The following is a 14050-nucleotide window of genomic DNA, read 5'->3' as shown; positions in this document are numbered from 1 at the left end:
GAGGCTTTAGCAGCTTTATCAGATAGATTTTTTTTGTGTGTGTGTGTTCCTGGTTATCCATTTGCATACATCTTCAAAGTTACGTAGACATCTACCAAATGCTTCAGAGTTCTTTTAAACATTCTTATGAAGGTTGAGATGTTTCCCTGTGATTTTCTGTAGTGTTATTATCGCAATGATCCTCTGGTGAAACATGGCATAATAGAATAATAAAAATATAAATAATAATAATAATAATACGTGATACCAAGGGAATGGAATCTTGATCTCAAGAGTTTCCCTTTAGGTATGGGTTCCTACTTTCACAGTAGGATTTCATGTTAGCCATGAAAATATTTTATAGCAAGTTAGCAGAGACAACTTTGTAGAAGTTGTTTCTTGTTACCAGAAGATGCTATATATCTTTTGTACCCATGCCTGCTTTTTACCAAGTAACTTAGAGGTCTTCTCTCTTTCTTTTTTGAAACATTATTACAGTTCAAATTCTTCCTCTAGTGCTTCACTAGTTGGGAATTCACCAAAGATTGCATCCTCCGACTGGGCAGTTCCTCAGGCCTCCAGATTAAAATACAGACAGAAATTTAACAGCCTGGATAAAAGTATGAGTGGATATTTATCAGGTGAGTGTGGCATTTGATACAGATGGGGAAAAGGCAATGGAGCAGTGTTTTTTGTTTTCTGCCTCTGGAACATTGCAGGCTTAGGGGTGAAATCCTGGCTTGCTGAAATCGTGGAAACCATTTGACTTCCAAACAAAAAAGCTGAAATCGTTGATATTCAGACCTGTACAGGAGAGAATGAGGATTGGCTTCTGCTTGTCATTAGCCAAGAAATAGAAATGGGCATCAATTTATTGGCCTGGGGTCTATGTTAGACCTGGAGAGGACTGAGGAGGCAACAGTCTTCCTGGGTGGACCGGGGAAGCAACAGTAGCAGTCAGTGAGAAGAAGAGAAGAGTGCCAGCAGTGAGAACAAGAAGAGCCTGAGAACCATAAGGCTGGGGAAGTTAACTCCTTAAAATCAGCAGTCATTTTCCAAGCATCAGTCTTTGGGCAGATAGCGTTTCTTATGACTTTGTGAAATGAAAGACATCTACACAATCTTTTTTGTGTTGTGCTTCTGTGCAGTATATAACTGCTTAGATATTTGTCTTCTTTTCAAAGAAAGAAGTTCAAGGAAGACACTGCAGTACTACAGATGTGACTGTAAAGTCTCAAAAGTTGTTTAAGGGAGTAATTCCTTGTTGAGTTTCAGTGGTGTGTGCTGTGCCACAACATTATGGTGGTTTTGAAAGACTTCATACACAGTACAAGAGTAGGGTTTTCTGAAAGTTCTTGTAAAACTGGATTACTAGCTGTTCGCCAGTGAGTATGAGTGCTGGACAAGCAGTTAGCAGGTGTGAAGTCAGTATGTATGCCTATAGCTGACCACATTTCTCATTCAGAATGAGTATTTACCAAGCCTCTGCCCCAGTTTTCTAGTCCACAAAAAAGGAGGGCAATTTTCTCTTTTTTGAAATGGACTTAATGCTCTTTATCTTGCTCAGTTGATTTTTGAGCTGAAGGTTTCATTGACCCGCCTAGAAGGGTGTATGGGCCTTTGTTAACTAAGGAAAACTGGCAGTTTTCCAGCTTGTTAGCTCCAGCTTTCAGTAGACAATCAGCTGTGCTCTTGTAACAGCTGTGCGGATTACCCTAAGTATCCATTTTTCATGTCAGTTTTTGCTGTTTTGAATTTTGAGTGGAAAAAAAAAGTACCCAAAAATACTTAAATCTTTGTTGTGTTCAGATTGTAATACCTCTTGTTAAGCCTGGGAGTAGTGCCAACTGTCAGCCATTAATGAAAAGGGATTAGATTAATATTAAAAATAAACATGCCCCAGTTCATGACCCATTTTTGCTACATGTGAATCTTTGTTGGAAGTATTTATTTTTGTTAATATCTTTTACACTTTCTCTAAGGATTTCAAGCAAGAAATGCCCTTCTGCAATCAAACCTTTCACAGACTCAGCTGGCTACTATTTGGTAAGTTTAGTTACTGATGATGCATTCAATGCATTTGTGTTGTTAAAGAGAGGAATTGTACTTTATTTAATAGTAAAAGATGAAGGGATGCCAGAGATCTAATATAGTAAATGAAAAGTAAGCTACTTAATAAACTGGCTTGGTGATTAATACATTTTTCAAAAGATACCTCAACTTAATATAATAAGCTTTTCACTCTTTGTATTTGTTTGTTAGACTCCCTATGATAGTATAGATTTCAATTTTCATTTCAGTGATGTGCTACTTAAGCTGAGCTTTATTCATTTCAAATGTAGAATTGTGAAACAAAAGACTGTCTGACCTTGTTAGTTTTAAAATATGGAGAGAGATTAAAAAAGGAGATTTTTAGAGACTCGCTACAGTTCCCATAGAGATAACTGCGTATTATGCTTTTTTTAAGATTTGTCTTTACTGTGGTGATGGAAATAGTTACAGTTGTCTGAAGGTTTGAATAATCTGCCTTTAACCTGCTAGATACGGTAGTTTGGATTTTGCCTTCAGACATAACTTCTATGCTGTGCATTAAGCCTCGTTGTCGCAGAGGAATTCGCAATAACTTTGTGCTTTACAGCTCCTTCTGAGGCAGGCTGCTTTCTTCTTCTTCTTTATCTCAGGAGGAGTCGTTTGTTTGTCTTTACCAGCAGCCAGCTGAAACATTCTTCTTATTCGTTCAGCTGATTTGGTTGCGCACTGTGAGGGTAAAAATGGAGTTTCAGGTTATATTCATCCACATAGGAGTATGGGGAAATAAAGCAGGTACTGTTTTCTCCCTGGATGCCCAGCCTAAAGCTATCAGGAGCCAGTGCAGGGATGTCTCTACACATGTAGAGGATTAACATCCAAGTCCAAGTTACAGTTTTGCCCAAAGTAAGGAATTATAAAATATTTCTACCAGAGTGTGATCTTCATGGTAATTACTGTAATAATAGTACTGTTAAGTGTGAACAGTGCTGGTCGGTCAACGTAAAAAAAAAAAAGTCTCATTTAATCATCTCCTTTCATTTTTCACTGTGGGTGTGTGGTGGATTTAGTTGTTTGTTTCCTTTTTGATTTTTTTTTTAAACTGCTCAATATTTTTGTTCAAGGCAGTGTGTGTAAAAAATGGCACAAGCACTTATTTTATTAAGTCACCTTTATTTATTTCACGTAAGTCCAGTCTAAGGACACATTCCTGCGATTACATCTATATAGACAGTTCTCTGAGAAAGATTCCTGTTTTCTTGTCTGCATCTCTGGAAACATTTCATTGTTGTTGTTTTTTTCCTGAATGTGTGGGAAGCATTTTGAGTACAAGTAGGCTGATGGTATGATTGTGTGATTTGCCTTCTCCTTAGAAGGGGGTAGGTGATCTTTTTCTTACCCATTTCAAGGAGCTCTGGGGCAGTTCATATCTTCCCTTCAATGCCAAGGAAACACAAGGGAAAAAAGAATTCTATGCCAAGGCCCCCATTGTAGCATTTGGTTAATTTTATATAACATTTTATTTTGTGCTGAAGGAAGAAGTGGTTTCTATCATGTTGAATAGGTAAGGATTCTCTTCCCAGCTCTTCTCTTGAAGTTTAAGAAGTCTGTTAAACTTTCCTATCCTTTTTTGCATTTTAAAATGACATCTGTGATCTGTATAGCAGCACATTATAAACAAAAGAATATTTTATTTCATTCACTATTCATATTATTAATTTTAATGATTTTTGACAGATCATTTCAAAGGAATTCTGTGTTTTCAAAATTATTTCACTGTTTCAGCTCTGAAAATTTTCAGCTGTCACTTGTGAGCGATTGTGATATTTAGTTCTAATTATTATTGCTATTAAAACTATGCAGGTCACTAGCTGATATTGATGGAGATGGACAACTGAAAGCTGATGAGTTTGTGTTAGCCATGCACCTAACTGATATGGCCAAAGCTGGACAACCTCTGCCACTAACTCTGCCTCTTGAACTGGTACCACCTTCTTTCAGGTAAATCACTGAGAGCAGTGAAACATATTTTCAATGGAAATTCTTTATGCAAAGAAATTATGTGTGTTATTTGTCTAATGTTGTTTTTTGTATCTTTTTTTTTTTCCCCCTCCAGGAGTGGAAAATATACTGAAAATATAAATGGAACTCTGCCATCTTACCAGCCAGTGCAAGAGGAGGAGCCGCAGAAAAAACAGCCAGGTAAAATGGGCTTCATGGTCTCATTCTTAATATATAGGGCTGCCTTTGAAGGACACTGAAACATTTAGGAAGTGGAAGACATAACAAGTCCCTACGGAGATTCATTTCAGAAGCTAGATCCATTTTAACTTGATGGTAGGAAGGTTGTTAAGGGGATGTAGTCAGCCTATTACATATAATAAAATTGAGAAGGCAGAGAAAGGGACTATTATTAGATGTAGGAATGGGAAAGTGTGCTGATTAATAATGTATTTTGGAAAAGAAATATTTCATGGCCAAATACTGCAATGCTACTGCAATTTTTTTTGCAGTTGAATGTTACTGGCATTACTTTGTTCTGGGTATTTTGGAAACAAGAGATCCCAATGTTGCTTAATTTTCTGAAAACAAGGTGCAGTTTGAACACAAAGTAAATTCTGCTGTTGGCTCCATGATCCTTCCAGCAAAGGTCTTGTTATGTGGGGAGTGTGAGAGACACCTTGTCTCTCTAGTTGGAAAGATGGTTTCTGGGAGCCAAAACCATTCCTTTGTATCTCTTTTTGTCCTGTACTGCAGTAATTGAGCTTGATCCTATTTTGTTTTCTGCTGTTTTTAACTCCAAGAGATCTTACAGGGAATACCCTTTAAGACTAAACTCTTTCTCTGTGTGTTTAATTTTTCTTGCACAGTGGAAAACCTTTTTAACAGAAGATTGTTTTCTGTTAGCTTTTAAAAACCGTTCCGTTGTATTTCCTCTAAAATTAAAGCCATTTTCTTTGTCAGTTTTAAATTGCAATATTTTTTCGGTTGGAATAGACTTAGGAAAATTTAAAGGTATTTTTGAAAAGAAAAATAATACTAGAAAAATGCAAGATGCTTACGTTATCCATGACCTAACTAACTGAACTTGCCAAAAAGGAAATATCTGTCTTTAGTGGCGCAACTGAGGTACTTGTTTGAGAGCAATGTTTTGCACAGGGCAGAAATAACTATTTTTGCTTATTTTAGTTACCTTTGAGGACAAAAGGAAAGCAAACTATGAGAGGGGAAATATGGAGCTGGAAAAACGCCGTCAGGTCCTGTTGGAGCAGCAACAAAGAGAGGCAGAACGTAAGGCTCAGAAAGAACGAGAAGAACAAGAACGAAGAGAGAGGGAGCGTCAGGAACAGGAACGGAAAAAACAACTTGAAATGGAAAGGCAGCTGGAGAGACAACGAGAATTGGAAAGACAAAGGGAAGAAGAAAGGAGGAAAGAAATAGAAAGGCGGGAGGTTGTTTTCTTGAAATTATTTTTTAATGCTGTAAAGAATATATACATGCATATGGTATTCACTTGATGGAACATTCAGGATTTGAGCACTGACTTTGACTCATTCTCCTTGCGTGGGGCTAGTGGAAAGCTCTCTTGTAGAGAGAATGTCATTTCTGACTGAGAACATTGTGTCTGTTACAAGTAAATGCAGTGTTGGCGTAAGTCAGAGACTTTCAGATACTTCAAAGGACAGCTGAGATTTCTGGGATAGATTTCTTAGATTTATACAAAAATCTCTATTCTGAACAAGATTTTACGGAATTCATAATTGATAATATTTTGCTGTTTGAATTTAAGACAAATTTGCTTCTAGGTGGTGTCACACTGCATGCATAAGACTTTAATATTTTATGTAGTCCTGTGAAATAATCAAAGGAGGTTACGTGTAGTATTTCTCAGTGAGCTCATTTAGGATCTGTACTCTAAGCTAAATGAATTTTCTCTCTGAATTACGCAACTCTTTTCAAACAGCTTTTTTCCTTTGGAGTTAGGAGTATGACATGAAGAGTCTTAAAGGGTCATTTCCTCCATTCTTCAATACTGAAGTATACAATGGTCACTTTGAAAAAGACAATACATTGTGCTCCTGTTACACTATTTACAAGTAGAGCACATTATAATAAAAAATGGTCTCTGTGTTCTGTATCTACATTGTAATTTAAAGTAATGTAACTTCTCCTTAGGCAGCAAAGCAAGAACTTGAGCGCCAGCGACGATTGGAATGGGAGAGAATTCGTCGCCAAGAACTTCTTAATCAACGTAACAGGGAACAAGAAGAAATTGTCAGGTTGACCTCTAAAAAGAAGAGCCTTAATCTTGAATTAGAAGCCCTGGTAAGACAATTTTTACTGCCCATCTTGAAGGGAAATGCAGTATTTTAAAGTATGCAAATCTTAGAATACACATTGATGGCCTGCTAGGAGTCCCACTCTGCTTTGGATGAGCAGTCTAAAGCAGATATTACCGGGTTCTTTTAAAGAATTGATTGTGAACTAATGTGCCCAAAGGCATTGTGGAGAAATGTGTTTTTTTTTTTTTTTTTTTTTTTATATAGGTGATATAATTTGTCTCTCATTTCTTTCTAGACGGACAAACATCAGCAAATCTCAGGCAGATTGCAAGATATTCGAAATAAGAAGCAGATTCGGAAAACTGAGCTGGAGGCTTTAGATAAGAAATGTGATCAAGGAATTATGGAAGTCAAGCAATTACAACAACAGCTGCAGGTACATAACTTTCTGTTACGTTTGTAGTTCTCCTTTATTTCCTATTCTGTGTTTCAGTAATGTTGATAATCAGTTTTGATAGCGAAGAATAGTGAATCAGTTTGATTATAGTGCAGAGAGGAAATTGGCGATGCCATCAACATTGCAGAGGTTTTTAGTTTTTTTTGTGGTGTTAAAAAAATGATTAAATGTACTACAACAAGCTGAAAGTTGAATGAGGACACTAGCCAAGACTTCAGCTTTATTTTTGTGGATATATAATAGTGACTTCTTTTGAGTTCTTTTATAGCTACAAACTCAGATTTTTATGAGGAATGCTTTTCTGTATGCAGACCAAGTTGGTCTTTGGGCTGAGTTACCTTGCAGGTCTTTTTTTTTTTTTCTAGTTTCTGTATTTGAATAGCAAGACAAATTATTTCAGAATAGTTGTCTATGATAAATCATCCTCTACCTTATTTTTTTGTAATGCTCCTGCCTGTCAGGGAAACTTCTTTTCATCTTCCTGTGTGTCACAGAAAGTTACTGTTTTATATTAGATTTGAGGTAGTCAGATGTTCTCATGATAACTGTATAAATAGTAACTTTTTTTTTCCAGCTGTGTTAATGCTTTTTTGGTTAAAAAGTATTTAGTTATAGTAGTGTTTATGTTGGGAGTGCAGAAGTCATTTTTCCTCTACTCTATAATGATAACTTGCATCCTGCGTTTCATTAATGTGAGTTGCGATTATGTTTGGAAATTCATCCACTTTTACTTAAGTATAAAGAGTATTAAAAAGTTGTTATGTTTTCTTTAATATCTACAGGAGTACCAGAATAAACTAATCTATTTAGTTCCTGAAAAGCAATTGTTAACTGAAAGAATTAAAAACGTTCAACTTGACAACACTCAGAGTAAGTGCCCACAAATGAATTCTCTTCTGTTTGCATTGCTTGCTTTTCATCACTTGTACTGTAAAAACAAAAAAGGAAAAAAAAAAAAAAAAAAAGCTGTAGGATACAGGGGTGTTAATCACACCTTCACTTTTTTTTTTATCTTTTCAGTGAGTGCCACCTTGGAATTGCTGCATATGCATTCCATTATTTCCTTTGTGTTCTAAAAAGGGGCAAACAAACACATTTATGACAAAACAGATTTTGCTTAAAAGTTTACTTATGCAGACTATACAGGCCACACATATTATGATCCTTATTACACCATGTCTTTTTTTGTAGTGTAGACTCAAGGGAGTTAATTTATGTAAAATTTACACTGGCCCTTACATCACATTAGAAGTTCCTCTCAAATCACACTAGATTTTCCTGCTTTCAGAAGCTTGCTGTGAATTGGTCTAATATGATATGAAAAACAATTTGCAAAGTATTCTATATGTATTACATGTGATGTCTGTAAGTCTCAGGTAGGTAGGTGTTGGTCTATTTCTTTGTGCTGTATGCAAATAGGAAGATAAATCAAGGGATATTTTTGAGGAAAGACGTTGGGAATGCATGTATATTAGGAAAAAGAAAAACAATGAAAACAAAAGTCCTTGTAAAATTGCTTGTCTTTTTTAACCTGGCTTGTATCAGGAATAGTGTAGCCAGCGGGACCAGGGAGGTGATCGGTCCCCTGTACTCAGCTCTGGTGAGGCCACACCTCAGGTACTGTGTTCAACTTTGGGCCCCTCAGTACAAGAGGGACATTGAGGCCCTGGAGCGTGTCCAGAGAAAGGCTGTGGAGCTGGTGAAGGGCCTGGAGCACAAGTCCTGTGAGGAGCGGCTGAGGGAACTGGGGGTGTTTAGTCTGGAGAAGAGAAGGCTCAGGGGAGACCTTATTGCTCTCTGCAACTACCTGAAAGGAAGCTGTGGGGAGCTGCCTCTTACCACAGATAACCAACAATAAGACTAGAGGAAATGGCCTGAAGTTGTGCCAGGGGAGGTTTAGGTTAGAAATGAGGAGACATTTCTTCTCAGAAAGAGCAGTCAGGCACTGGGACGGGTTGCCCAGGGAGGTGGTGGAGTCACCGCCCCTGGGGGTGTTCAAGGCAAGGTTGGACGTGGTGCTTAGGGACATGGTTCAGTGGGTGACATTGGTGGTAGGGGGATGGTTGGACCAGATGATCTTGGAGGGCATTTCCAACCTTAGTGATTCTGTGATTCTATGCAGGTGCAGGAATTGGTTCAGTGCACAAGAAGTCCCTAGAAAAGGAAGAATTATGCCAAAGACTTAAGGAACAACTTGATGCCCTTGAGAAAGAAACTGCTTCTAAACTTGCTGAAATGGATGCATTTAACAGTCAGCTTAAGGTAAGTGTATTCTCTCAATACATAGTTTTACACTGGCAAGCAGTGTCTTTATTTCTCCATCCAATCATAAAGATGGTGGCACTTCCACCAGACTTCCAAAAAACTCTTCCGAACTTCTGGTGTCGTGTAAGAATTTCCCAAACTCTTGGAATACGATAAAAATGCATTTAAAACTACTGCTAATGTACTAAAATATCAACGTCTCGCTCATCATTGCTTTGCATGAATCACCAGTTGCTCACTGTAAACTTTTGCATTCTAGAATTAATTTGGTTTGAGATACAAACTCTAATTCATTTCTCAGGCTCTTGCAGATTCTGTTGTTATGGGGTTGTATTGGCTACAATTCTTGAATTGTGGACAACACTTTAATCGAAAGAAAAATGGGGTTTCTTAGTATATTGCACAAGATCTGGTAACAGACTTAGGTATTGTTATGTAAATAAGCACAGGGCACTTCACTGGAGAGTAAGTTAATAAATGTTGACTGTTGGACCTAAAAGCATTTTTGTTGTAGAGGCAATTCTTGACTTAGGTTAAAATGCATGCAACTCTCAGGTAGGTTAGCAAATATCCACTTACCAGCTTACTCCTAGTGGCTCTGATGTGAACTTTATTCCTAAATAATTCATTTACAGCCCCAATGTGAGGGCTCTATGCTCTGTTAAAAATGACACAAAAATTAAAATTTGTAAACGTTTTAAGAGTTTCTTTTATTGTGAAAAGAATGGCTACATGTAACACTGGTTACATACATTTTTAGTTACTTGTTCACTCGCATGGCTTGCTGTGTTCAGTGGCTGCATCCACAGTTTAGTCTTCCCTAAAATATGTTTTTCAAAATACAGTGCAAAGATTAATTAGCTTTTTATCTGCCTTATCTTACAGTGTGAGAATATGGATGATTCTGTTCTTCAGTGCCTTTTGTCTCTGCTAAGCTGTCTCAACAACCTCTTCCTCTTACTTAAGGTTATTTTCTAATCTTTGGCTCTTTTGCTTTTTAATTATTTCGCAATTTTCCTCTGCTTACCCTTTCTGTTTGGATATATGACTTCTATTATATATATTTTCATAAAAGAAAATCAGTAGGCTCTTTTTATTTCTGCTAACTTTTAAATCCTTGTAAAGATTTACAATTTTGTTATGTGCTTAGAAAGCCAAACTGCAAAATACTGATAGTTTATTAAGAAGTAAAATGGCTATGTTCACCCAGATATTTTTCTTTTAATTAAGATAATATCAACAAAAAGAATACTGCCTTAGATGGAAACAGTGTCTTTTCTCTCTTTTCCATCTGTTGCTCTCTACTTGTCTCACCGTTCCTATATTCATACATCCTTAGCTGTGAGTCAAGTATACGAATTCTCTTCAGAGTCTGAGACTAGAAATAGCATCAGTGCCCAGAATATGACACATGGCACAGCAAATGCAATGCTTTTAAACCTCCATATTAACCCCGTACTAAAGCTTGCTTACTGTTTTTCTTCAGTGCTGCTTTTGGCCTCTGCTGTCAGAAACCTGGCTTTTTTTTTCCCCCTCATAAGCTATTCTCAGAACTACTTCACTGACCTTTCAGTTTTGCGGAAGAGTTGTTCTCTCCTCATATCAAAGATTTCTATGTAGAATTAGAAGTATTTTCAGCTGAACGTGTTTGGGGAAAAATAGTAGTAAATTGATCAGTTTAATTAGTTGTTAGAGACTTTCACTGACAGAGAAATCTTGTTACCTTGCCCTTTTCGTATAAAATGCACAGTAATTTTTAGGCAACGTGATTTTTGGTAGTGGTGCATATCATAGTGGGAATAGATCATTCTTAATTGCTTTATTTGCATTTATGATACCAAATATAAAAAGTCAGGGTATACCTGTTGCTCAATCCTATCAGTAGGATTCCTAATGAAAATAACGTAGTATGTTCAAAATCTTTTGTAATGTGATGAAGACATTCTGAAGTATTTGTGTTATTGTTTTTTTCTGCCTTTTTTTATTTATTTTGTAAATTTAATTATCCCAAAGATTCAGGCTGATGTTTTATGAAATGTTCTTAATCAGAGGGAGATGGAGTAGGAATTGAACGATATGTTCAATAGAAAAGTTCACAAATACAGCAAAACACTGGTCTGAGTTAGTGGCCTTAAGCTATAGCTTCCTGCAGTGGTAAGCCTACTCTGTCAGAATTATTTCAGTCTTCCATTTGATGGTACCATTTTGTAGTTGTAATTTAGAATGGTGAATGAAGCGGAAAAAAAGAAAGCATGGTGAAGGTGAACACCCTTTTTAAGGGATATATTCTCAGCTTTATGGCATTGTGTTGGCTTTCAGTTGAAGTCTGCCGCCTCGAGAAATGCGTTTTGTGATTATTTATAATATGCTTCATTGTCTTCTTTGTTCTTAAATAATGTTGTGCTTGAACATTAAGTTTTATATTTTCCTGTTTCCTCTGTCACATTTGCCATTTCCAGCAGGTGTGTGACTGAAGGGCGCATTGAAAGCCTAAGTTACATAAGAGGCTTTGCAAACCTGGCAGCTATTTTTATATTTTGACTTTCTTTACAGTGACCTTCAAGGACTATTACAACTTAATATTAGTTTGTTCATTTGTGTGGACAAAGTAATACTTTGATTCACAAAACATTAAAATGCCTTGATGCTTTTCTCAAAAGATTGGTTTTATTTCTTTTGATGTACTTTATTGTGTTTATTTATTAGGACCTGAGAGAAAGTTACAGCACACAGCAATTAGCCTTGGAGCAGCTCCACAAGATCAAACAGGACAAAATAAGAGAGGTAGAAAAAAGAAGAGCTGAACTTGCACAGAAAAAGCGACTGGAAGATGAGGCTGCAAGGTACCATATCTGAAATCTGTCGGCACTGCAGTTTTTAAAGCAAAAGAATGCCATGGTGACTTTAAGACACTGATTGTAATAAACAGGAAGTGTAACTGGTAAAAATACGTCCTGGTTAGTCACCTTAGAGAAAACATTTTATATGGAGTGCCACTGATACAAGGTGTTCTGAATTCCCTCTTTCCAATCTGTTTTTATCTTCATTTTCATAGAATTTGTAAACTCAGGTTTTGTAGGTAAATAAACAAAGTAATTACTCTTGCTATTAAGATTTTAGCTCCTTTAATAAATAATACACATCTAAAATTCCTCATATTTTCTACCGTGTTTTTCTGGCCTTGTACCTATCTCCTTACAAGCCCTTCTGACTAATTCCTAGTTTTTTTTTCATGTATATTCAGACAACTGTGAGATTGATACTTAAGACAATAGGAAGTGCATTGACTTCCTAACTCATATGTTAATCTTGAAAGATGGATGAGTGAGGAAATTTTAAATTTCGTTCTTTTTAGGAAGACAAGAAAATTCAAATATGTTTTTACAATACTCTTCTGCTTATTGCCCAGAGAGAAAACTCATCAATATCATAGACACGGTTTTACTTAAAAGTGCAGTTGATTGTTCTTGAACAAAGTGACTTTCATTTTTATGAAAAATAAAAATTCTTTCTCACTCTCTCATTCCCCTTTTAAAGGAAAGCAAAACGGGAGAAGGAGAACCGATGGCAGGAAAATATCCGAAGGGAAGAGGAGGAGAAAAAGAAGCGATTAGAGGAAGAAAGAATGCAAGAAAAAGTTCAAGAAAAGCTAAAAGCTGAAGAAGCAGTTGCACTGATGAGAGACAGGGAAAACAAACAACAGCTTCATGAAGAGGAGAACAAAAATAGGCAAGCTGCAATCTTGAGAGAAACGGAACAAAGGCAGAGGCAACTGGAAGAAGATAAAAGAAAGCAAGAGCAAATTGCAAAAGAAGCTGAGGAGAGGCGTAAGAAGAATGAAGAAATAAAGAAGATAAAAGAAGTGACCAACTCTCAAGAGACAGAGAAACGCACTTCTAAATTAAACATACACGAAAAGTTTGCAGATCTGTTGAAACCAACAGAGGGTAAAAGTCTTAAGACACCCTGGAAAAATGAAGGTAATCTTAGTCTGTTAGATTATTGCTTTAATGATTCCTATTTTCCTGAGTATCATTTCATTCTTGAGATGTATTAGTGTTAATGTGACACTGGCAGACTTATTGTCTAAAATATTGTAATAATTAAAAAAACAAACACACAATGTTCTATGTCTTTAGTTAGGTATAAATCATCCTATTAATTTAGGTTGTCTTTTATCAATTTTCACCACCTGCGGCCCTGATGACAAATCTTCCAGTGATCATGGCTAACAAATTGTGAATGTTGGAAACAATAATATTTTAGCTTTTTCATAAGGCCAGAACTTTCTATGATTAAAGAAGAATGCTAACGTGGAGGAGTGTTATCAGGTGATAAGTGGATGGACAGGTAATCCTCAGTGACTTATTAATATTGAAATCCACTTTATTTCTGCCTTATTCAATACCTCTTTTTAACAAAAAACTAAAGTCAACATGACTTTCATTGTAGGACTTTGAAAAATAGTGGTTTAACAATATTTTCACTAAAAGCAGTTTTGCTTAATCCATCATTCATTAGTTCTTGTAAGTTTTCATTAGCCGTTTTTATCACCGAATTAAACAGGAAGCAAGTTAGGACAGCGCTGAAAGATATTTGCACAACTTATCTAGACCTTGTAAAACATTCACTGTTAGCAGCATCACTCACAGGCTTTGAGAATGCAGAAGCAAAGAAAACAGAAATTATGGTATTTTGCTTTGTAAGAGTTTTAAGTAAAATTTTCACAGTGCTGCTGAACACTTCTTGGAGCAGTGGTATCTTTTTGACTTGGAAAATTGTATTTTTGTTAGACGAGACTATATTAAAGTACTGGCCTAGCCAGAGCTGTTTGACAAGAAGGGATGAGAAGATAAAGATCTCATTTTTTCACTTGAGAAGAAAATGCATTTTATTGCCTACATTACACTTAGTGATTAGCATGTTAAACCCTTGCCCTGTATGCATCCCATCAGCCTGTTACTTAGTGATCTCCTCTGGTACTTGCTTAGTGTCTTCAAGGCAAGAACTGTGCTCTGCTTATATTCATACGTGTTGC

The 14050-nt window shown here is 36.4% G+C and overlaps 1 protein-coding gene across 11 annotated transcripts in view; it reads left to right on the top strand.

Moving 5' to 3' along the window:
- The window catches only part of ITSN2 (intersectin 2), an 81202-nt gene that overhangs the window by 37379 nt on the left and 29773 nt on the right, over positions 1-14050 (top strand). For 9 of the 11 annotated variants that reach the window (XM_080587351.1, XM_080587349.1, XM_080587347.1 and 6 more), the window contains 11 exons: positions 478-620; positions 1962-2025; positions 3871-4008; positions 4124-4209; positions 5197-5459; positions 6184-6333; positions 6586-6726; positions 7530-7617; positions 8870-9009; positions 11719-11855; positions 12550-12992. In XM_080587351.1, coding sequence (XP_080443477.1) covers positions 478-620; positions 1962-2025; positions 3871-4008; positions 4124-4209; positions 5197-5459; positions 6184-6333; positions 6586-6726; positions 7530-7617; positions 8870-9009; positions 11719-11855; positions 12550-12992 — 1793 coding nt within the window. Of the gene's footprint in view, positions 1-477; positions 621-1961; positions 2026-3870; positions 4009-4123; positions 4210-5196; positions 5460-6183; positions 6334-6585; positions 6727-7529; positions 7618-8869; positions 9010-9897; positions 9979-11718; positions 11856-12549; positions 12993-14050 lie in introns of all 11 variants that reach the window. The other 2 variants (XM_080587345.1, XM_080587350.1) reach the window with 2 other exon arrangements.

Source organism: Anser brachyrhynchus, assembly GCF_964034855.1.
Source record: "Anser brachyrhynchus genome assembly, chromosome: 3".
Classification (NCBI taxonomy): Eukaryota; Metazoa; Chordata; class Aves; order Anseriformes; family Anatidae; genus Anser; species Anser brachyrhynchus.
The sequence above is the reverse complement of the archived record's forward strand: the minus strand, read 5'-3'. Positions and strand labels throughout refer to the sequence as shown.